This window comes from Sminthopsis crassicaudata, chromosome 6 (assembly GCF_048593235.1).
Source record: "Sminthopsis crassicaudata isolate SCR6 chromosome 6, ASM4859323v1, whole genome shotgun sequence".
Taxonomy (NCBI): Eukaryota; Metazoa; Chordata; class Mammalia; order Dasyuromorphia; family Dasyuridae; genus Sminthopsis; species Sminthopsis crassicaudata.
In genome coordinates, this window is record NC_133622.1 from 247,852,434 (window position 1) to 247,876,603 (window position 24,170).

The following is a 24,170-nucleotide window of genomic DNA, read 5'->3' on the forward strand; positions in this document are numbered from 1 at the left end:
GACATTTGGCAGCTCTGGGCCCAGGCCAAAGCTTAGGGGGCTATGGGCAGCTCTGGACCTCAGACCAAAGATCAACAGGCTTTGGGCAGCTCTGGGCCCAGACCAAAGCTTAGGGGGCTATGGGCAGCTCTAGAGTTCAGATCAGAGGTTGGGGACATTTGGCAGCTCTGGACAGCAAGCCAGGATTTGGGGGGGCATTCACAGCTCTAGAACTCAAGCCAAGGCTTGTTGAGGGGGCATTCAGCAGCTCTGGATCTCAGACCAAAAATTAGGGAGCTATCCACAGTGCTGAATCTCAGGTCAAAGCTTATGAGGGGCATTTGGCAGCTCTGGATACAAAGTTTAGGGAGCTATCCACAGTGCTGAAGCTCAGATCAAGGCTTATGGGAGCATTCGCAACTCTGGACCTCAGGCCAAAGTTTTGGGGGAACCCGACAGCTTCAGACCTCAGGCCAGGGCTGTGTAGACTTTACCTCCCTCCTGCAGCTTGCCCCTCCTCTCTCCCAGACGCTGTTCCCCCAAAGGTACTGGGTCCCAGCTGCTCCTTGTACAGCTTTTCAGAGAGTCCCTGGGGGGCCAGTTTGGAGAGTTCTACATCCTTCATATTGAGCCTCTGGCAATGGCAGTCCTGACTAGCCTCTTTCCACAAGCCCTCTCTTGTCTTCATCCTGAGCTGCGGCCCAGTGGGGTTTCTGCCACCTCTCCCCACCAGTTATTAATGACCCTTCCCCTTGCCCCACTGGGCCCCCCACCTCTAACCTTTCCCAGAGCCCTCAGATTCCCCTGACTGTCACCTCATTTTTCTAGGCTTCCCCTGAAGGGGTGGGGTGAAGCTCCCTGAGTTCAGGGAACCCCAGAGGCCAGAAGGAGGTTGGGGTGGGAGATGAGGGAGTTCGCTCTCATATGCCCTTCCCTAACATCTCCCTATCCACCAACCACCAGAGAAACAGGGATTTCCAAGGAGTGGCAGGCAGAGATGAAAGATGTAGGCAGCAGGGGGGAGCTGAACGGGAAGATGGAAGGGGGCAGAGCTGGGGCCGCCCCCTTCCCAGGGAAGTAGGAGGCAGGGGAGAGCCTAGGGGAGCAGGTGTGATCCAGATTGGTCCCAGGATGGTCTGAGGCCCTCAGGCCGGAGAGAGTATCACCGAGGTGGTGCCGAGATTGGAAGGCATCCAGCTGGGGTGGAGGGAGGACAGGACTCCTCCACCCCCCCTCCCCAAGCTGGCAGTGAGAGGCCCCAGCAGGCGGGGCCTCTTCCTCCTCCTCTTCCTCCAGCCCTGGCTGGGCTGGGGCTGGGGGACCCTCTCTGCGCCTCCTCCTCCTGCTGTGGCCGGAGGGGCCTCGCCTTTGCTCATACCTCTTGTCCCCCTGAGCGCTCTGGTTCTGTTGAGGTCCTGGATTTTGCAGGTCAGGGATATTGGCAAAGTCATCCTGTTCCGAGAGCCCTAAGACCAAGGATAGCACCACCATCCGGCCTTCCCTGCCCAGGAGGGGGGCAGCCCACCAGCCCGCCAGCCAGGCAGCAAGACGAGGAGGCCCCGAGGCAGTGAGCGAGCGAGAAGGGGAAGGAAGGAGAGAAGGGAGAAAAAAGAGAGAGGAAAAAAGCATAAGAAACCAACTTTGGAGGAAGGAATAAAACACACCTAGAATTGTCAATAGCCATAGGAGGAGAGAATGGGAGGGAGAGGAGAGGAAGTGTCCATGGCCCAGATCCCAAAGCTCATCCTCATGGGGAAAGGGGCAAAAGGGGAGGGGGGAAGAGGGTGCAGAAGAAGGCCCTTGGAGCACCTGATGGGAACCTCAGGGACTGGGGGACCATGGGCTTAGGAGCGATTCTGGTCTCTGGGTCTCCTTCAGAGTTTCCATTCCCCCTAGTTGGGGAGGGTTACTGACCCGGGACATCCTGGCCCAGCATCCCATATCTTAAAAACACAGGGCATCCAGCCCAGCCTGGACCCAAACTGGAATCAGCCTTGAGGACATACCCAACACATGTTCGTCTAGCTCGTGGCAGGACTCCGGTGAGTGGGGCAGAAATCTCCACTTTTTGGACAGTTTTAACTGTGAAGAATGAGGCTGGATTTGGCTTCTGAAACTTTCATCAGGTCACAGGTCACAGGTTTCACTCCCTTCATCTTACAGGTGGAATAGCTTGCCCAAGTTTACACAAGGAGCAACAGGCAGAGCTCTAACATCTTTCTCCTGCACCAACATGCTGTCTCCTCTTCACTGCTTTGGACTCAGGCACTAAGAACAGAGTCGATTCTTTCATGGAACTGCCCTTTGGATACTTGTAGAGAGAGCGATCCCGTCTTTTCCACTTGGGTCTTTCTTCACTCCATCCTTGAACATCATGGTCTCCAGTGCCTCAAAATCCTGGCCACCCTCCTATGTACTCATTCATTTGTTTTAATGTCTCTCCAAAAATCTGAACACAGTGCTCCAGGTGTCATCTGACCGGAACAGCATGCAGGGGGAATATCAACTCTAGGTTTCAACCATTTGCTGAATCCAGCTGAACTGGTTAGAATTTCTCTATGGAAGGCAGGATGTTCTTACTGAAATGGTATAACCATTTCTGCCTAGTTTTTTGTTTGTTTGATTTTGGTAACTTAATTACCTCCATTTTGGGCATTATGATACCACTAATGTAGCCTTAGGGGGCAAGCAGACAAGATTTGGGCCCTCTAGATCATTGGGTAATGACGGAGGGATGTCTCTCTGAGCTATCTCCAAGTAGCTTGGGCTGGATGCAAGGAAAGATAGCATTAAACGAAGACTCTCTTTTTTCTCTTTTTCCAGAGACACGAGAGCTTCAGAGCTAAGGTGCTTCTCTAGGTCAAGATCATCCAAATGCTTCTGGAGTTAGACCTTTGAGATCTTCAGTTTGGTGATGGGGCACCTCCAAAGCAGACAGGAAATCTCTTCTAGCAAAATGCCATTCAAAGATTTCTCCTTGAGGAGATGAGGTGAAGAATCTGAAGGGAGGAGGAGTGATTTAGTGGTAGTCCAGGGATCATTCACTAAAACACCGTCCAAGGTCTTGGATTGTGAAGGAGACTTGAAGAGGGTGAAAGTTGTAATGGATGCTGCAAAGTAGGAAAACCTTTGTGCTTGGTTCAAGAAGTCCTTCAAGGACATCAGTATACACAAGAGGATGGACTGGTCCAAAGGATGGTGCAGAAAACAAGGATATTTTTGAGGATGGGTTAGATATGAACAAAAACTAGAAAGGAGATACAAAGCCTCCCGACTCTCTCAAGGAATCTAGAAGCCTGATCAGATGCTGGTCAAACAGCCCATAACAGAAAGGTAAGGGCAGTAGCCAGCCATTCTTCCTTCTGCCTAACAGCATACGAATTGGCTAGGTTTGCTTTGTGAAGGACAGCCAATCTTGTTGGGATTCTCAGAAGGTGAAAGACGGAGAGCACCAGAGCGGGGTTTCTTAATTTGATTTGAGAGTCTGTGGACTCATTTTAAAATAATTTCATAAAATTTACAAGTCAATAAACACTTACTATGTGCCAGGGGCTGTGCTAATTTCAAGATAATTGGGTTCTTTTGTCATCCTATGTGTTTGACTTCATGCATTTTAAAACATTATCATAACAAGGTTTCACCACATTGCCCAAAAGGTCCATGGTGTAATAAAAGGTTAAGAATTTCTGATCTAAAGAAATATGAATTATTATCACTAAAACTGAGACCACTAAAGCACTTTGAATGGTACAAAATGCTACATGCAATTGTAGAGTGATAATAATAATAATAATAGGTTTTGTATGACTATACATATAAGATTTATAGTAAATTGTTTGATGTCTTAAGAAAGAGGGAGAAAGAGAATTTGGAACTAATTTTTTAAAAAATGTTAAAAATTGTTTTCACATGAAATTGGAAAAAAAATAAAATTTAAAACAAAATAATTTAAAAATAAATACATTATTTCTTTTAAAGAAATGCTCATTTCTTAGATGGTAGAAAAGATCTAAAAAGGGCCAGAAAGGGTAGAGGTAGAAGTCAACAATCTCAGGGGTGAAGGATGTGGCAATGGAGAGGGTGGGGGACTAACAGCCCTACAAGGGATGCCAGAAATAGAGATGGATCCCACCAAGAGTTGAAATGCACCATCCCTGCTCAATAGAAAGGGACAGCCATCTTAGATGATGTTTTCACTAATTTGGGGGAAGCAACATTTCTCCTATACTCCTGTCTGTCCTGAAATCTACCCCCCCCCTTTGTTCTTTGCCCTTCTTGACTTGGTAACATTCCATCCAGTTTCCAGAAACAAAACAACACCATGTTTTCCCCTCAGTTAATGCATTTTCTGGTGCTCTTCTGACCCTCTTTGAACGCCAAATGGCTCTTTCCCCATGAGCATCAACCTCTCACAAGTCTGAATGCTATAACCTCCAGAAGCCAGGATATTGTAGTTGAATTCCTTTTTTTCCAGAATTGAGAGAGGAGGAGGGAAAAATTTGACGTTGGACTTTATGCTTTGCTTGGATGTCGCTAATGTCCTTGTCAGATGTTATCTGTGTTGAGATTTTGTGCGCTCATGAGACTGGGAGAGCCTTGGGGCAGAGACTATTTCTTATAAAAACTTTGTATCTCCTACGGCATTCAGGACAAGCTCTGAACATAGCAAATACTCAATAAATGGTTCTTGAATGAAAAGAAAGCATGATGGAAGTTCTGGTTTGACCATTTTGCTAGAATAAAGAAGCACTAATCTCTCCATGGATGGGAAGGATGCTAGGAAAGGATAGGCAAACCATAGGTAGGACCTCAGAGGTCAGATAATTCATCCCCCCATCTAGATTGTAAATCTTCACAAGGACAGGGACATTTATCTTTGTATTCCTAGCACTTTAATACATGTTTAATACATGCTTGCTAAGAGTTAATTGGATTTCAGTAGATCTGTGATCCGATCGACCAAGGGCAGTCTCCTTCTCTTATCTTGGGTTAAATTAATGAGTCTGAGCCAGGTCATAATGATCATAGTAGCTCAAATTTCTTTACTGTCCCAAGGGTTATAACAATCTCATGAGGTAAGCAGGTAAAACTAATAGTTCTAAATTAATAGTTCTAAAATGGGTCTAAACCCATTTTATACGTGAACAAAATGAAATTCAGGGAGCTAATGTGATCTGCCAAATCAGCACATCAGAGCTGGGGTCCAATTCTCTTTGGTTGAGGTTGAGGTTGAGATTGAGGTTGAGCAGCTCTCCGCTTAGTGAGATTTGAACATAAGGACCTGGATGGATTGGGAGCTTCATTTGTGAATGGGGCCATCTCTGCAGGGATGAGATTGGGGGGCCTTCAGGTCATCCCAGCAGGGCCATGGGGCTGGCAGCTATAACTAAGCTTGAGGAGTGGGTCGGTGGCTGGAAGACGGGTGTTGGGGAGCTTGCCGGGGGCAGTGATGATGGTAGATTTGGCTTTGGATGAGATGAGAGAAGGCATTTTTAAGGCAATGTGGATTCACGGTGTCTGGAGGTTTCTGATGGAAAATCAGGGCAGCTGCAGCATGGTGGTCATGTAGCCCAGCGGCTGGCATGGAAGGCCAGTGGGTACCTGGCTTAGAATCCCTGAAGCTCAGAAAGAACTCTGCCTTGCCCTGCAGTCACACTGTCAAACCTGCCTTGAACTCTGTGGAAGGCAATCCATTGGGTACCAATGCTTTGCATAGCTTGTTGTGGAGGAAGAAGCTGCACCCAGTGAGGCTGGGATATTCAGGAACCAGAGGAAAGAACATTCCTACTTTTGTATTAGAATCCCCAGCTCCTGGCATCCAGCAGGCAGTTAATCAATGTATCCTGAATGGCATTAGATTGTTCTCTTTATCCTTTGATCCTGTTGACTCACTCCCCATCAGCAGCTGGTGGTGACGGTTCCAGGGGAGCCCCCCAACAGGCACCAACGGGAGCAGCCGGACGTTGGGGCTCCAAGTAGAGCCCAAGGCGTGGCAGTGGACCTTTCCATAACTTCTCCTTGGGCATCAGCAGGTCACCTTGGAGCCCTTGTCTCCAAGGTATGGGGGGGGCTGGATTCATTGGGATGCCATCCCTCTCTCTTTCTGAGCAGTTTGGGGGTACCCCTTACCCTTGGCGCAAGACACTGAACCGAATGCTTGAACCCGCCTCTTGGGAGTTAAATCCTGCCCTGGCTTCTGGGCCTGGAAGGACAGATGGTATGAGACCTGAGGCAGGGCCCCTCCAAGCACGTCCATCCACTGGTGTTCTTGTCCAACAGAATGGGCCCCAGGCCCGCTTCCATTCCCGGGAAGCTTGGACCGGTCAGGGGAAGATGGCCCATCTGGAGGCGGAGGGTCAGGCAGCTTGGGAGGTCCCACATTCTCCACCATCCAGGTCTGGCTCCCTGCAGTAACTAGATTTTCTTGATCATTGAGGAAGCTATCCCTTCTTCTGTGGGCCGACTCCTCTTGTTCTGTCCCCAGAATGAAACACGAAGGAGGATGCTTGCATTGGAGTGGGGGGAGCTGCAAGTCAGGCTCTGTCCCCCCTCCCTGGGCTCAGACTCCCAAGGAGGCTCTTACCTGGGGTGGGCTGGGCGGTGCAGAAGAGCAGAGTGGGCAAGCCTGCAGAGGGTGACCGTGGAAGGCCCAGCATTTACAATGGGGCAAGGGGAGGCCAGACAGCTGCCGCTGACCCACACTCTGCTCTTAAAGGGCTCACACTCTCACTTAGAATGAGAGGATTCTAGGCTTGGGGAGTCTTCTTGAGGGAAGGAAGTGAGGGCAGGTTCCAAGGGAGGAAGGCTTGGTAAGGAATCTTAGGGGAAGAGGCAAGGAGATGGCATGGGGTGGGGAAGGGGGAGTTCAGAGAAGGAGGAAGGGGATCTAAGGGGATAAAGGCAAGAAAAGGGGGCAGGCAAATGTTAGAGGAGGAAGAGGAGGGAGAGGCAGGTCCAGGTCACAGGGAGATGGAACCCGGATGGGAAAGGGAAGGGAGGATGAGAGGAGGAAGAAAGTGGGAAGAGGGAGGAAGGGGATCCCAGGGAGAAGAAAGGGATCAGGGCAAGAGAAAAGAGCCTTTGCTAAAGGGGCTAAAGGAAGGAGGTCACAGCAGTGGGACAGAGCTGGGTCCGGAGGAGACAGAGAAAGCTCCAGGGGGGTCTTGTGGGATCCTTCAGGTTCTCTATCTAGTCCTGCGGACTTTGAAGTGGCTGAGGGGGCCGAGGCCGTCAGGCAGAGGCCGGGAGGAGAGAGGGCAGGGCAGCCACCTTCTTCCACGGAAGAAAACGTCCTTTTGGGCTTGCGACCTAGACCACCCTATACTGGAGGGAGATACAGCTGACTCCAAGGGTCACCTCTCCAAGGGACTGAGAGGAAGAGAACAGAAGAGGAAGGGGTAGGGGAAGGAAGATGGATGGGGGGTGGGAGGGGTGAGATCTGGGGGCACGGGGTGGGCCGTGGACCTTGAGAGGGACTTACAGGAAGGACTTCATGTCCAAGCCTCGGTTTCGAATCTGCCCCACAACGTGGTCCCAGCTGCCTGGGTTGGAGCGGCCGCGGCCCCCAGCTGCCGCCCGGTACTTGGAACCGGCCGCAGTGCCCTGGCGGGCCTGGCCCCGGCCCTGAGCTCGGGGATTGGTGGCGGCCGGGGCCGGGCCCGTGTGGGCCTGGAGCTGCCCCAGGCTCTGGCTGGTGGTAGGCTGGCTGGGCTGCCGGCCCCTCTGGTGCTGACTCAGTGGCTGCTGGAGGCTCTGCTGCCGAAGCAGGGTGCGGGGTCGCTGGCATTTCGGGTCCCCCGCCGAGCTGGGGATATACTCTAGAGTAGTGGCCGTGGACAAGGTGGAATCCTCGAAACTTGGGGCCGGCAGCGGCACAGGAGGAGGAGGAGAGGAGAGAAAGGAGAAGCAGATGAAGGAATCAAAGTGGAGAAAAAGGCCAGGACCATGATCAGGAGGGCCCAGGGCAGGGCGCGCTCCGCTGGACCTCTCGGGCCTCCATCCCAGGTCATCGCCGCGCCACGCTGGCCACTCGCTGCAAAGCCGCACCTCCAAGGCCACTCCGCCCTCCCGAGCCCCCCACCCTGCTTGGCTCCCCTCCCTCCCGGCCGGCCCCCTTCCTAGCCCCAGCTCTGGCTTCCCTGGGCAGCAACTGCCGCCCAGGTAACGGGGACGCCTTGGCAGCTGCGTGATGAAGGGGGATCCTCACGCTGGGAGACTCTGCCAGTAGAGTGCAGGGGGAGCGGGTGTCCTCCTCACTCCTTCATTCGGGTTCACCCCGAACCGGACTGTGGGGACTGTATTTCTCACAGGAACATGGCAGGAAGGGGCCTTGGATAACCATCCGGGCCCAGGAGCTCATTTTATATAAAGAAGAAACTGAGGTTCAGGGTAACACTGGAGACAATCCCCTCATCACTGAGTAACGTTGCCTCCTGTCCAGGGCGAAGCATCCACCCCGGCTCTCGGATGAGCCTCCTGGGGCAGGGGCCCAATCTGAGCTCGGGGACTGAGCTCTAAATGCCCTTTTCTCTTAAATCCTATCGCCCTAGTTCCTAGCACCACACTCGCTAAAACAGCCGCGAGATACCCACCCATTTCCACTTTGGGTGAAGTTAGACTCCATTCTGGAGATCAACTAGTACAATCTCCCCATTTTACAGAGGGGGAAACAGAGCCACGAGATTTAAAGCTAATTCTTTGGGATGCTAAGCCGAGCCTTTGATCCATGTTAGAGCTTCAGGAGACCTCAGAAAGAACATCTCAATCGGTGCCCTAGGCTGGTCACGCACAGCCAGGCCCATTCACTCAAAATCTGGTGTTATCTCAGGTATGGAGCTTAGGTTACTTAAAAAAAAAAGAACTTTCCCCGCTCCAAACTTGTTAGCTTTGTCCCAGGAGGGGGATCATAGAGGGGCGAGGCCCTTCAAGGGTCCCCCTGCCCACTCTCCTCCCTATGGGAGGCACTGAATCCAACCAGGCTGCAAGACTATGAAGATCTCCTTTGAGAGCAGAGAGACGGTCTCACTGCCATTATTGGTGAGAAGGGAGGCGGCAGGAGGCCCAGGTGAGGGGCTGGTACTGTTGCCCCTCCTGTAGGGGGGAAAGGCTCCCCCGGACTTCTGGACATTTTCCAGGACCCTGAAGAGGTCTTGCCTCCTTGCAAGGTTAGACAGTTATCTCAGCCCTACGAGCTTCATCTTTCTGGATCTGTCTCCACTTTTCTGAGGATATTGAACTAGGTAAGCTCAGAGATTCCACACTGCTCTAGTACATTCCCCGTACTAGATTTGAGAGTCCCTCCCAGCTTGGCCTTCACGTTCCAAAGTTCTTCCCAGCTCTTCCCATCCAGCTCTGACTTTCTGGACATCTTCTCAGCGCTAATGTTCTGCGTTCTGTGCTTCTCCTTCCCTGATATTCTGCAGATCCTTTGGGTTCTGATATCCCACATTCTAGGGCCTTCCCAGCTCTATCATCCTGTACCATGGGCTTCTATGAGAACAGAACCTCCTCTTTCCTGATCCCTCTGAGTACAAGGGTCTGTCCAGGAAATTTTGGAGAACTTTGGTCCCTCGGTCTTCAGTTTTCATATCCCTGGGCTAAGACGGGGAGCCAGAGGCAACCCCGCGGACTTCAGACTTGGCCAAGGGAAGCCCCTCCCCCTCAGGTCCTAAGGGATACCCATTCATCAGCCAGTTGCCAAGGCTCCACCTGCCCCTCCCCTCCACCCCCAACCTGGGCCAACTATTAATGCTGGAAGGCAATGGTTAAGCTGCCCCTCTGGGCGAAAGAGAGAGAGAGAGAGAGAGAGAGAGAGAGAGAGAGAGAGAGAGAGAGAGAGAAGAGAGAGAGAGAACAAGAACAAGAACAAAAGAAAAGAGAAATAGAATGAAAGAGAAGAAAGCAAAACACAGTCTCAGCAGAGAGCCTGCTGCCCTCGGGGACCCAGGAGCTGTCAGCAACAGGCTGGTACCAGCTTGGACAAGGCCCTCAGCTCTCCAGCCAGTGGCAATAAAAGGCACAGTGCCAGGCCAGGTAGTCCGGCAGTTCCCTGGGGCAGGACAGAGGCAGAGGCCTGACACTACAGCTTCTTCTTCCTCCTCCTCCTCCTCCTCCTCTTCCTTGACCTCATTTTGGGTTTCCTATCACATCCTAAATTAGTCCAATTTACAACCTCTCAGTCACAGGAGACTAAAATTGGTACTTCTAGGCCCTGAGCCAGTGGAGAGCATCCAGGCCTGGCTGTGGAAATTGCAAAGTGCCAGGCCCAAGTTGATCTCCTGGAGAGCGGGCCGGGCTGGCCGGTAGCTCGGGCTGCCTGACTCTGAAAGGGCAGGGGATGGGAGGCTCAGGGCTTTGGCTTCCTCTTGGCCAGTCTGGAGGGAAAGCAATGAGCAAACCTGCTCGAGGCTCGGTCCTTTGGCCCAGGGGGCACAAAGGCTGCGGGCAGACTACGGGTGGAGGAGCGGACTGTCTCAGGAGAGTGATGTGCCCCCCAACGCTGGTGCAAGGGCTCTAGGATGGCCAAAGGGCCGAGGAAGGGGTAGCCTGCTTGCTGGGAACTAGGGAGGGAGCACTTCCATCTAGTGAGAGTGCTGAGAATGAGCCGTTCCAAGAGCTGGGAACGGAACTTCCATCCTGACAGCTGCCTTGAATGGGAACGGTCCAACTGCGGAGGATTGGAGGGTCCCATCTATCGAAGATGAGGCTGTCTCAGCCCGCAGGGAGCGAGGCGGTCCCGAACACTGAGCAGGGGGCAACCTATCTCAGTGGTCAACGACTCTGGTGCGAGGCCACACCGGGACCGTCCGCTTGGGGGGTAGTTCGAGTGCCAATAAAGGGAAAGCTGAGGCCAGAGCCCCCAATAATTCCAATTGGACACAAGGACAGCTCACTGACCAAGACTGAGACAGCCGATGGGATGGTTGAGATGAGGATGAACCGACCAAAGGGGGACAGCCCGGACGCCGAGCTCAGACAAGCCGGGGCAGACGGCACGATGGGACGACCAAGAATGGGGCGAGCCAATGGATTAGCCCAATGGTAGGAAATGGACCATGAGAGAAGGCCGGGGGGCCTTCCGTGAGAAGGCTTGGCCATCAATGGATATGGGAGTAAACGATGGCAGAGGATGGGACGGCCCGGCCGGCGGAGATGGGATGGTCCGACGGAGAAGGCCACGGGCCAGAATACGATGAGCTCGGCGGGCTGGAATGAGGCCGCCCGGGATGGATGGACTGGCAAAGAGAGAGACCAGCGTCTGATGGGAACAGAAGAAAGGGGCAGCAGCCAGATGCCAGAGCGGGCCGGGGCGGCCCGAGGGCCGGGGGTGGGGGGCCGACACCGGGTGCCCCTCGCGCCACCACGTCCACCCCGGGGGGGCAGCCGGGCGCCCGGCTCGCTCCGGCCGCGGTGCGCTCTCACTCACTTGGACCGGCTGAGCTTCCCTGTGGCGAGGTGGCTCTGCACCGTGTGCCATCGGCCTCTCCCCGCCTTCCCATTGCCGGGCTCGCTGTGGGCAGACACGCTGCTCCTCATGGCGTCCTCTGCGGGCAGCGGCGGAGGCGGCGCCTGCTTCTCCCCTGGCCGGCCTTCCCGTTCCACCGCCAGCCCCGCTGCGGCGGCCACTCTGGCGCCTGCCAGGAGGGTGCCACTGGAGGCCGGGCGGCCCGGCCGGAGGAGTGCCAGGCGGGGGGGAGAGCGGACCGTACACGGGGGGTGGGGGGGGAGGAGGAGGAGAACAAAAACAGATAAAAGGAAGAGAGAGACAGAGAGAGAGGAGGAGAGAGACGGACAGACAAGAGACAGACAGAGAGAGAGAGAGAGACATCAGCACTGCAAATGGGCCAACTGAGCCTGCGGAGAGGAGAGAGAGGGCGTGGGGGGAGAGAACAACGCACCACGACAACGGAGGGGGGCCCTCCCACCGCCTGGTGCGGGGGCCTCGGGGGTGGGGGGAGGGCAGCCGCCTCCAACTCTATCCCACAGGACAACGGAGGGTTAACGACGGAGGAGCGGGCTGTCCAGGAGAGGAGGCCCCAGGCAGGGAGAAAGAGAGAGCCAAGTTAGTGAGAGAGCTTCACCATCCATCACCACCGCCACCAGCCACCAACCACCGACCTCTGACCACTGACCACCGACCACCGACCACCAACCAGCAGCAGCAGCAGCAGCGGCAGCGGCAGCAGCGCAGCAGCAGCAGCCACAACACACCAGCGGGGAGAGAAACAGAGGCAGAGCCACGCGTCGAGAAGGGGGACGCCAAAACGGGCAACCCCGTCCTGACCGGGGGGGAGATAGGCCGGCCGGGGGGGCGGAAGGCCCACCTAGGCCGGGGAGAAGGGCCGCCCGGCCAGGGGGAGGAAGACCCACCTAGGCCTCTCCTGAGTGGCTGGCCCTGGGGGATGGAGGCAGGCGGGGAGGCCGGGAGAGGGAGGGGTTGCTCGTCTCCATGGTCACTCTGTCCATGGGGTGGACGGGGAGGGGGTGGGGGGGACAAAGAGAAGGGGGGCGGGGGTGCGCATATACTCAGTAAATATCAAATCAGGTAAAGAAACTCACTTGAGGGACAGGCGTGGATCACCATAAGGGGCGTAAGGTGAAATGTTTAGGATAAACTCCTTGGGAGGGTAGGAGCTCCATTTCTGCTGCACTGTGCTCTCATTGTTATTCCAAAATTCTCTGTCTACATCACTAGAGGGGCAAAGAGAGAGGGAAGAAAACAGGGAGATACAAGAAGCAAAAATCCGTAGTCCTGCGAGGGAGGAACCAGGAGCTGAGCCCTTGGTGGCCTGGGAGGCGGGGCGGGCTGGGAGGGCGGGGGCTCCTGTGGAAGAAAGGCCCCCCCACCCCGCACACTCAGCACACAACCCGCATCCACAGGGTCAGCACACACACACACACACACACACACACACACACACACACACACAGGCAGAGGGGAAGGGAGGCGGGTGCCGGGCCGAGTCCCCGTGGGCAGACAGGTACCCCACACTTTTGGAAGCTGGTGGGAGAGAGAGAGAAAGAAAGAGAGAGAAAGAGAGAGAGAGAGAGAGAGAGAGAGAGAGAGAGAGAGAGAGAGAGAGAGAGAGAGAGAGAGAGAGAGAGAGAGAGAGAGAGAGAGAAAGCCCCCGGGGTGGGAGGTCAGCTTCTACTGCTCCTGGCCTCTCCCGTGGAGCCCCCGGCCCCCTTCCTCCCCAGGGGCCACCATTGGCTCAGGATCATGGGATCAGGGCCCTCAGAAGCAGGTAGTCCAACCCCCTCATCCTCTGGAAGGGGAAACAGGCCACAGAGGGGGGAGTTATCAGGGCAAGGTCATGGACATTGTAAGTTACAGTCAGGATTGGAACCCAGACTTGGACTTGGAAGTCCAAACCTTCTCCCAGTACCACTCTACTTCAAACTGACCAATTCTCTCCTTCCCAAGAATTCTTTTTCTTTTTTCCCAGAATTCCTCTTCCTCCCTTTTGGCCCTTCCGGGATGGGCCCATCTCTTCCCCTAAAGGAAACTTCATCCTTTGTACTCATATCCCACACATAGGAGGCGCTTAATAAATGACTATAATAAATGTTATTCTTGGAGATACCAAGGCTGGAGAAGGACCCTAATGACACAAGCCTCTGTGTTCCTCAGGAAATTTCCTCTCTCCTTAGGATTGTCAGTGGGGCAGTGCGTGAGTATGTGTGTGTGTGTGTGTGTGTGTGTGTGAGTGTGTGTGTGTGTGTGTGTGTGTGTGTGTGTGAGTGTGTGTGTGTGTGAGTGTGTGTGTGAGTGTGTGTGAGTGTGAGTGTGTGTGAGTGTGTGTGTGTGTGTGTGTGTGAGTGTGTGTGAGTGTGAGTGTGTGTGAGTGTGTGTGTGTGTGAGTGTGTGTGTGTGTGTGAGTGTGAGTGTGTGTGTGTGTGTGTGTGTGTGTGTGAGAGACTTTTCTGGGATTCAGACTGAGAGCCAAAGGGCCCCTGAAGCTCCAGCCCACACCAGCTTCCCCCCCCCCCCAGCCCAGGTCTTGTGCCTTGGGACCAGGGCAGGAAACTGAAGTTTCCTGGCGCCCACCATACTTTGTCAGACCACGATTCAAAGGAAAGTCGCCCCCCAGCACTTCACGGGTCAGGTGACCACTTCCCCGGCCACCGGAGTGAGGCAGGACCAGGGGTCTAGCTCAGAGGCAGCGAGAGCAGAAGGCTGGGCAGGAGAGGGGGAGCCTGGATGCCGCTCAGATTGAGGGTCCGCTGAGAATTTACACTGAAAAGGGCGAGAAGGCGGCTGGGCTGACAGATATAGGAGGGAGCCCAAGGGGCTCTAGGATGTCAGAGCAGGGTTTAGGCTAGGCAGCCATGCTCCCCACCAGGGCTCAGGGGGGCTGGAGCGGTCCAGGTCCCTCTTTACGGGTCAGAGAGGCCCTGCTGGGGGTGGAGAGTAGGAAGGGAAGGTCATAAAGGCAAAAGGAGAACTGGGGAGGACCTTTATGGGATCCAAGCTTTAGGGCCAGGAGAGACCGTCAAGATCTTACATAATCTTAGAAGCGAGATTTGAACCCAGGTGTTCTGATTCCAAAATCAGTGGTCCTGCTGCTCCAGACGACATTCTCTGGAAATGGTGCAAGCAACAAGAACCCGGGAAGAAGGGGCTTCATCTCTACCCTCCTGAACCCCCAGAGATCAAGGACGGGGGACTCCCTTTCCTGCCAAAGCTCCAGCCCCTTGAGCGTCAGGAAAGCCAGGGGATCTCGGGTTTGTGGAAACGGAAATCCACGTGACCTCACTTGGGACAGGGCGGAGAGGATTTAGGGGGCAAAGGTTGGATGAGGCTGGAGAATGGGGAAGAGATCGGGCACAGCCCTTGGGGTACCTCCTACACCCAGCTCCCAGGCTCTGGAGGCAAAGGAGCCAGAGCTCCATAATGGGCTGGGAACTCTTGGGGTGGGACGGGGTTGACAGAGCTGGGCAAGAGCACAGGTCGTGGTGAAGGCCCTTGTGGATGGACGCCCCCGTCTCCTTCCCCACTCAGCCCGGGTGTTACTGAAGCCCATTTATCCGGGTTTTCAAACTCTCAGTTCAGATACTGAGATCTCTCATCTCCCTCCCCCAGGCCATGGGACTGTCCATGGTGCTGAAGTCTAGGTTCAGCCCCTAGGACAAAGTCCCCTACTCTCAAGGATCCAGGCAGGGGTCCTCAAACTTTTTAAACAGAGGGCCAATTCCCTGTCCCTCAGACTGTTGGAAGCCGGACTAAAAACAACAGCTCCCACTCTGTCTCCGCCCCTCGGCCCACAACCCGGCGGGCTGCATAAACGTCCTCAGCAGGTGCATATGGCCTGCAGGCCGTAGTTTGAGACCCCCTGATCCAGAGAATGACCCTCCTGAAGAGGGGAAGATGTCAGCCAGGAGGAACCTCACCCAACATGAGCTTCTTGGGGGAAAAGCCCAGCTCTGTCATGGCCCTGAAAGTTGGGGGAGAGTTGGCAGTCCCTCTGCTGTGTAGCCTCTTCCCCACCCCCATCCCCATCTCTACAGCATGGATACTCACAACTTACCCCCCCAACCCCTTGGAGAGAACCTGGAGCTGGGGTCTCATCATCACAACATGGGGAGCTTACGCTCTGATCAGCTCAAGCCTGCTGAAGGGGGTGGGTAAGGATGGAGCCTGCGGCCAAAATACAAAGGCCTGCAAGACGGGTGGTTGGGGGGTCCTACATGCCTGACAGGGGAGACCCAGACCACACAGGTGCAGAACAACCCAGACCTGACTCATGCCTGGGGCCAGGGCCCCCCGTGGACACCAACCCCAGCTAGTCCGTCCAGGATGCTTTCCCTTGCCCCTATCTGTGGGAAACAAAGCCATGCTCTGGCCTCTGCCAGACTCCAGCCCTGGAGGCTAGGGAATGGATTCCCATCATCCCAGAGCCAGGGACCCTTGCCCATAGCTCTCCTGGAGGCTGGGGGCTGGGCAATGGGAAGGCAGCTCCAAAATTCTGCTCCGGGGCACCCGGGCTCAGCCAGCCCAACATCAGAAAGGCCGGGCCCTCAGTGTCTCTGGATATCCGAGCTCCCGGCTCTGAAGCCAAGAGCCGTCCAACAGAGCAGAGGTCGCTTCCAAGGTGGCCTGTGGCTGCTTCTTGGGGAGCAGTGATGCCCTTTCTTTATTCACCCCCACCCCGATCCTCCCTGGCTTCAGTGAAATCTAGGCCTGGAGCCAGGTCTGAGTGTGGAAGGAGAGGGAAGAGCAGCAGGAGGAAAGGGAACCATGAAAGGGGGATACAGGATAAGGGTACAGGATAAGGATGGCAGAGGAGAAAACCGTGGGGGAAGAGAGAGGAGGGGAGATGGAGAAAGGAGGGAAGGGAGGAAGAGGGAAGGATGAAGAAGGTGGGGACAAAATGTGGGCAGGGAGTCAGGAGTGAGGAAGTCCCGCCCCGGCCTCTGGCTGGGAAGCTGTTCCCTGAGCCTCCAGCCCAGGGGCCCCAGCTGGCAGGACATGAGGGAGGACAGAGGGGGAGGAAGCCAGCTGGAGAGTGAGAGAGAGAGGCCCTTGTTACACTGCCCATTGGGCCAAGAACCCCCGCAGAACCTCAGGAAGGGTCTCAGTCCAGCTGGGACTCACAGCCCCACTAGGGACCCCAGGGTCTTCTCCTATAGGTCAGCTCGGAGAACAGAGGTGCTCCTTAATTCAGGGCGAGGGGACACTGCAGTTCTGGTCTGGGGCGGGGGCTCTGCAGGGGAAGATCTGGGAACAGACCCCCAGCCAGGTTCAAACACAGCAAAGGAAGCTTCCAGACTTCTGAGAGACGGGGGAGGGAAATGGACAGGGGTCTTGGGGAGGAAGGAAGAAACACTGAGTAGCTTCTCCATCCCATCTTCCCTTCAGAACCCGGCCAGTCACAGGGAGGGGGAAGATCTCCCCCAAATTTTTTATGATGTCTACAAGCTGGGAAGTGCTTGGGAAAGGCAAGGAAAAGTCATACCCACTTTATAGATGAGAAAACCAAGTCCCAGTTCAGTTAGCAAGTCACAATCTGGAGCCCAGACCCCCTCCCTGACTTCAAAATCCTCAGCCCTGTCTACTGTACATCGGCATTCTTGGGGCCTGGGGCAGTGGGTGCATGTGCAGGAGGCTTGGGGTGTCATGGCTGCTGGGAGGGGGCATTAGACAGGTTAATTCTAAGGGAAACACTATGGACAGGGCAGAGGTGTCTGAGGGAGAAGGGCTCCGAGTGGCGGGAAGGGGGAGTGTCAGGGCGAGGCTCTGGAAGGGGATGTGGAGGTGGGGTGCCTTGTAGGGGGGTGGATGTAGGTAGGGAGAGACATTCATGGCAGAGAAGTCTGTGTGTGGCAGGGAAAGGTAAGAGAATGGGAGTTAAAAAGAAGGGGGTTTCAGGGCAAAGTTTGGGGGGACAGGGAGATGTGGGACCCCTGTTAGGGGTGGTGGGGGAAGTCTTGTGTGGCAGGGAAAGATAAGAAGATGGGAGAAAAAAGAAGGGGGGTGTCAGGGCAAGGTTCTGAAAGGGGTGCTTTGTGGGGGGTAGATGTAGGTAGGGGGAGACGTTCATGGCAGAGAAGTCTGTATGTGGCAGGGAAAGGGAAGAGGACGGGGCGGGGGTGGAAGGAGAGCCGTGGGGACACCTCTCACCTCAGTGGCCGGCTGCCTCGACGCCCCTGCCCCACCAGCCGATTTGGCCCACCCCACACTCCCCTGGGCACCTACTTGATAGCCTTCTTCTCACTGCGCCCACGCCCAGAGTCTGGGGTGCCCACGGTCTCTAGGGAATTCTTGTAGCGTTTGCCCTGTGAAGAGAATAGCAGGTTCACTCAAAGAGGAATCTCACAAAGCAAAAGGGGCCTCAGAGGCCTTCAAATAAATATTTTACAGATGGGTAAACTGAGGCAAAGATCAGGCAGCAAACGCCTGGAAAAGTGGGACCCCAGCCCAGGCCTTCCTGCCTCCAAATCCTGCCCGGCAGGAAGCCCCACTCTCCAGGGCTCCTGAACGTGGCTATTCCAGGCCAAGCAGCAAGGAGGTACAATGGGCAGGAGGGAAAACTTGAGTTCCAGTTTCTCTTTTGTCAGGCTCTTTGTGACCTTGGGCTAGTCACTCCTCAGGGCCCAGGGAGCTGCTCCAAGACCCAGAAGGGCTGAAATCTTAGCTGAGGGAGGCAGCCCCCAGTGCGATCTAACCCAAAGCAACAATGCATTTCCTGAGCACCTACTATGTGACGGTCTCCGAAAAGGCAGGGAGCTGAGAGATGGGTGCGCACTGTGGCAGAACCACTGGTGCTTTTGCTCCAGGAACCTGAGGCCAGTAGCCCCTCAAAATTCCAAGCCAGCTAGCCAGGATGGGATTTAGGGGAGCGAAGGGTGAAGGGTTTTGTTTCACCCTCTGCACCTCATTAGTGAAACAGGCCTGTCCCCTGGAACACGGAAGAAGGGAGGCCTCGAAACACCAGAGAATGAGCAGGGGGGCCCGGGCGACCTGAGACATGATCATTGCGGGCCTCAGTTTCCCCATCTGTAAAAATCTCTTCCTGCTCTAAGCCGACACTCTCATGAGCCACGATTTCAGAGCCAAAACCTTGCCCAGCCCCGGTTTTGTAGAGGAAAGCACGTGAGACCCAGAAGTTTTTCTTAACAATGAGTTTCTGGGAAGTGGAATGGGATGGCTGGCCACTTATTGGGTGAAAAGCCAGGACTCTGGGACCAGGGACTCATCATCGCTTGTGGGCCTCGAACTCGGGCCCTCTGCCTCGAAGTCCCTGCGCTCCGTTGGATGGCAGGTTGGCTCTGCTCCCAGGCCCGGGCCTGTTCTCCCAGCCCCCAGGGCCCTGGCCAGGCTCCCAGACGCACAGCTCCACTCTCCATGGACAGACGGCTCTCCGGCGCCCCGGCCCAGCCACGTCACGCTGCCCACGTCACCGCCCCCGGATGGCGTGGGCAGCAGCCCCACAGGCCTGGCAGGGGCCGGTGACGCGAGCAGCTGGGCCAGGGAGGCCGGAGGGCCGTTGGCTTTCCACTAGGTCTGGGCGGGCGGCCGCTGCCCCGGACAGACCCCAGAGGCCGGCCACTGCTCGGGCTTACAGCCCCCGGGTCCTGACACCTCGGACCACAAGGGTGTGGGATTCCGCAGGGGAGCACCTACTTGCTCCTTGCTGAGGAAACTGAGGTTTCCTCTAGTCCCAAACTGTTTCAGGATCTGAAGCCGGAGGGCAGATGGCTTCCCCGAGAAGTTTGCCCAAGATCTCAAACAGCAAACAGCAGGCCCGGACTCGGGCCCTCTGACCCTAAACTCTCTCAATGAGCCCGGAGGGTGTGGGAGGAGGGGGCAGAGCTCGCAATCCCTCCCTCTCTGAATCTGCTGGGGGGGCACAGAGGAGGTCCGGCCTCCCAGAAGACCCATTGTGGGAACGGGATCCAGTGGGAGGATCTGCACCTGGGGAGGGCTGGAAATCTCATTTTACAGATGGGGCCTTGGGAGGAGGGGCCAAGGTCACACAGAGTCACACAGAAGCAAGTCAGCAGATCCCGGGTTCGAATCCCAAGCTTCTGCCTCCCATCTGAACCTTCCTGTCCCTCAGCAGCCCCAGCGGCTGGGGGAGGTGAGCCAGCAGGCTGGGGGGGGGCAGAGCAAAGGGTCCCTGGCGGGGCCGGCCGGGAAGGGGGGCAGGCAGCAGGACTGCGGTGCTGCTGGCGGAGGAGGAGGGACCTGCATCGGAGGAAGGTGAGTTCTGTTCACCTTCTCAGTTGGGTTTCTAAATATAGCCTCCTGCGGAGCCCGGTGCCATTAACATTCCTCCCGGCCACCCGGCACCCCACATGCATACCGATGACAACGATGGGCTGAGCCCAGAACCGCACGGACGCTCTCCCCTCCCCCGGCACCGGGCGGGGGCCGAGAGCCAGGACCTCACTGCGGGATCCCAGGGTGGCCGCTGGCCAAGGCCCGCTGACTCCCCGATGCCCGAGGACGGACACTGGCCGTGCGGGGAGAAGGGGGGCCGCCCTGGGCTCGGCTGGCTCCCCGGCCCCGCGAGCACCAGCTGCTGGCTCTGAGCGCTCCGGCCTCCCGGCACCCAAACACACACCTCTTCCAACAGCCCGTAATACGGGCCCACAACACCCAATTATCCCGTCCTCCCCAGAGCAAACAGAAGACGCGCCCACAGATGCTCCCTCCAGCTGCAGCCCCTCCATGAGCCGATGCAGTCCCCGCCGAGGCCGGCAGCTGGAAGGGACACCCGATGTGGGGGGGGGCTCTGCTGCCCCCTCCCCCAGGGTCAGCTCCTTGTGGGCCTCGCTCTGCCCTTGAGAGTGACCTGAAACCATCCCGCCTCCGGGCCGAGAGCCTCAAACTGAAGCCTGGCCCATCTCAGAAGTCCCTGATGTTGTGGGGCTGACATTCTGTGCTCTAAGGGGGCTCCAGGTCGAATATTCTCCACTGGAAGGACCCAACAGAACCCCAGCTTTGCTGACTCTCCTGGGCTAGTGTCCGAAGCCTTACACTAGAGGAGCCTGGTCTCCTCCTGGCCGGCTGATGAGTCCTGGAGACTGCTTGAGACCGCAATCCCTACTTGAACCCAAGCGCCCTCGCCCCATCCCCATGGGGCCCAAAGGCCTCTGGGATTGGGGGACCCATTCCCCTCTGACGCAGCCTGGCTCATTCTTTTTCTTGGCAAGGCAATCAGGATTAAGTGATTTGCCCAGGGTCGTACGGCTAGTATGAGGCTGGACTGGAACTCAGCAATTCCATATTTTAACCTTTATGCCAGCTAGAAGCCCACCCCCAAGAGACTTCTGGCTGGGAACTCCCATAATCAGTCAACAAACGTGTGACCTTGGCAAGGTATTACCCCTGCGATCACGGGCAAGTCATTTGTCCCTGGGCCAGCTGGGGTCCTGGCCAATAGAGCGACGGGGTCGGACTGGAAAGCCCCCGAGGACCCCAGGTCCTCAAAACTGAGCCTCCTACAGACCCCCGGCTCCCCCTCCCTCCCAGGAGCTTCCTCTAGTTCTTGGTCTGCCAGCAGCCCCTCCCCTTGTCACGCGTCTCTTGGCCAAAAAGTGGGTGACTTCCGTCTAAGATCCAGCCAGCCCTCCCCAGGCTCACACAACTGTCCCTTTCTCTCAAAGAGGCTTCCCAGGGGCTTCCTGCCGGGCTCCAGGAGGGCAGAGGATGTTCTGCTCTGGGGAGAAGCAGGGAAGGGCAGGGGGCAAAACCACGAGGAAAACACCAAGGGGACCTGGCCCAGCTGACATCAGAGAGTGAGGAAACGGCTCCCCCCCCACACCCCCGCCTGCTTCCAAGAGAGTCAGCAAGGGGGGTCGCCCGAGCTGGGCCGAGCTGGAAAAAGCCGGCTAGAGATTAAGGAAGTTATTAATGTTCGGAAATGGGATCTGCAAGCATGGGGCTGTCACGTCATTCTGCTGAGGGGATGGGCAACCGGAGCCTTGTGGCTGGGAGCTCCAGGGGGCTAGTGAGAGGGAGCCAAGGGCTAGGTGGGTACACGGGAGGGGACAGTGGCTTCCAAGTGTCCGAGGAGAGAAGGAAGGAGTGGTCTTGGCCAGAGACGCTGAGCTCTGCTCTGTGGTCTGGCATCCCACACCACCCACTTAAGCAGCCCAGGCTCCAGGCCCACTACCGCCCAGCCATCCGGCTGCAGTCCCCGGCCCGATGGGAAGGCTGCCTGTCCTTCTCACCTTCCCGGGCCACCAGGCGCCAGCCTGTCCTGCCTGTCACCTCTGCCTCTGGGGACCCAGCCAGCTTTGAGGTCTGCCCTGACAAGCAGTGCCTGGCCCAGGCAAAGGCTGCAGGCTTGAGCCCAGACTAGGGGAAGCTGGGATTGGGGGGGGCTCATCTGGAGTCTGGACCCCTCAAAACTGATTCTGCAGTGAGAACACCACTGGCCCCTCCTTAACTTCACAGCAAGTGAGAGCCCTCCACAGCAACATACATCACAGCAACTCTCACACAGTCAGCCCCATGAACACGGGTGGGTCCCAACCCTCAGTGACCTAGTCTCTGACCTGCTACTGCCCAGGAAAAGTCCAGCTCTCCACCTTTTGCTGACTGACTGGCTCCTCACCTTTTGGGGAAATTGCCCAATTAACAAGAATTTAAGAACCTACTATGCGCCAGGCACTGCTAAGTAAGTAAGTGGCACTTCTGCTTGCCTTTCTGACCATGAGGATTGTGGGGTGGGACCTCAGTGGTCAGAGCTCTGGCTTTTGGATCAGAACTCCTAAGGCCTCCCCTCGGTCCATTCTCAAGCCCTGTCCCTCCCCCCTCTAGGTCCCAGCCAAATGAGCTGACTTGCTATTCCCCTTCTAGGACATCCCATGTCCCTCCTTCAAACCTTTGCACAGACCATCTCCCCTCCCCCCTAGGCAGCCTCCTCCTCCTCCTCCTAGCCCCACAGAATCCCCGGCTAATTCCGAACCCTCCCCCAGTTGTGTCGCGTTCATTCAGCTGTGTGTCCAATGGAGTGTAAACTACTTGAGCTTAGAAACTATTTGCTTCCCGGTTTCTGCGCCCATCCCCACGCCCAGCCCAGCACCCAACCCCTCTCCCAGCCCCGCGCCCGGCCCCTTACCCCGCACATAGCAGTCTCTGATAGGGCCGGGACCTGTGATTTCACACATGTAGGGAGCTCCCAATAATTCAATTTAAGACCTCAGTTCCATAAATATTTATTAAGCACCTACTATGTGTCAGGTCCTGGGTCAAGCTAAAATAGGGCTTCCATCTGCCAATAGACCAGCCCTTGTCCTGAAACTTAATATTATGTGTAAATCCAGTTGTAACACTCCCTTAACACTGTTCTGAATTCCCAGTCTCCCTCCTTCCCTGGGACAGAAGCAATGTGATGGAGGGAGCCGATGTTTCTTCTCCTAAGCCCGTTTCCAGCAGAGTCGTGTTTGAAAAGGAGACTGGGGCCAAACGGAAGGGGAGACAGGCTGGCCGGCAGATGTGTGAGCCACTCTCCAGGCATTACTTTATCAGTCCTTACAGGGCTCTCGTGATCCCCTTTTGCAGAGAGGGAAATTGAGGCTAGATGGAAGAGGTTTAGGGGCTTGCTGAGGGTCCCACTATCAGCGTGGATCTTGGGATTGGAACTCAAGTTTTTCTTTCAACTTGTTGTACTGACTATAAGAAGTCACCTGTCAACTCTGAGATACCACTACACACCTGTCAGATTGGCTAAGATGACAGGAACAAATAATGATGAATGTTGGAGGGGATGTGGGAAAACTGAAACACTGATACATTGTTGGTGGAGCTGTGAAAGAATCCGGCCATTCTGGAGAGCAATCTGGAATTATGCCCAAAAAGTTATCAAACTGTGCATACCCTTTGACCCAGCAGTGCTGCTATTGGGATTATATCCCAAGGAAATACTGAGAAGGCGGAAAGGGACCTGTATGTGCCAAAATGTTTGTGGCAGCTCTTTTTGTTGTAGCTAGAAACTGGAAAATGAATGGATGCCCATCCATTGGAGAATGGTTGGGTAAATTATGGTATATGAAGGTTATGGAATATTATTGCTCTGTAAGAAATGACCAGCAGGAGGAATACAGAGAGGCCTGGAGAGACTTACATCAACTGATGCTGAGTGAAATGAGCAGAACCAGAAGATCACTATACACTTCAACAACAATACTGTATGAGGATGTATTCTGATGGAAGTGGATATCTTCACCATAGAGAAGATCCAACTCACTTCCAATTGATTAATGATGGACAGAACCAGCTATATCCAGAGAAGGAACACTGGGAAGTGACTGTAAACTGTTAGCACTACTGTCTATCTACCCAGGTTACTTATACCTTCGGAATCTAATACTTAATGTGCAACAAGAAAATGGGATTTACACACAGATATTGTATCTAGGTTATACTGTAGCACATGTAAAATGTATGGGATTACTTACCTGTCATGGGGGGAGGGAGTGGAGGGAGGGAGGGGATAATTTGGAAAAATGAATACAATGGATAATGTTATTTAAAAAATTACTCATGCATATATACTGTGAAAAAATTATAATTATAAAATTTAAAAAAAAAAAAAAAACGAAGTCACCTGTCAGTGAGCGCCCCAAAGAAATAGAAGGAAGGAAGAGTAACTGAAATCAGATGAATATTACTCTCTTGGGGCAGGGGCGGGGCTAAGGCTGAGACGGGGCGGGGCCGGCCTGTCCGCAGCTCTGCCAAG

The 24,170-nt window shown here is 55.3% G+C and overlaps 1 protein-coding gene across 1 annotated transcript in view; it reads right to left on the minus strand.

Moving 5' to 3' along the window:
• Positions 1 to 11,616, minus strand: part of SYT7 (synaptotagmin 7) — a 39,082-nt gene extending 27,466 nt beyond the window's left edge. Inside the window, exons 1-3 of the mRNA XM_074273084.1 lie at positions 11,405 to 11,616; positions 7,460 to 7,834; positions 1,358 to 1,480 (exon numbers count right to left, since the gene is read on the minus strand). Of these exons, the coding sequence (XP_074129185.1) occupies positions 1,358 to 1,480; positions 7,460 to 7,834; positions 11,405 to 11,514 (608 nt within the window). The 5' untranslated portion in view covers positions 11,515 to 11,616. The remainder of the gene's footprint in view (positions 1 to 1,357; positions 1,481 to 7,459; positions 7,835 to 11,404) is intronic.
• Positions 11,617 to 24,170: the final 12,554 nt, after the last annotated feature.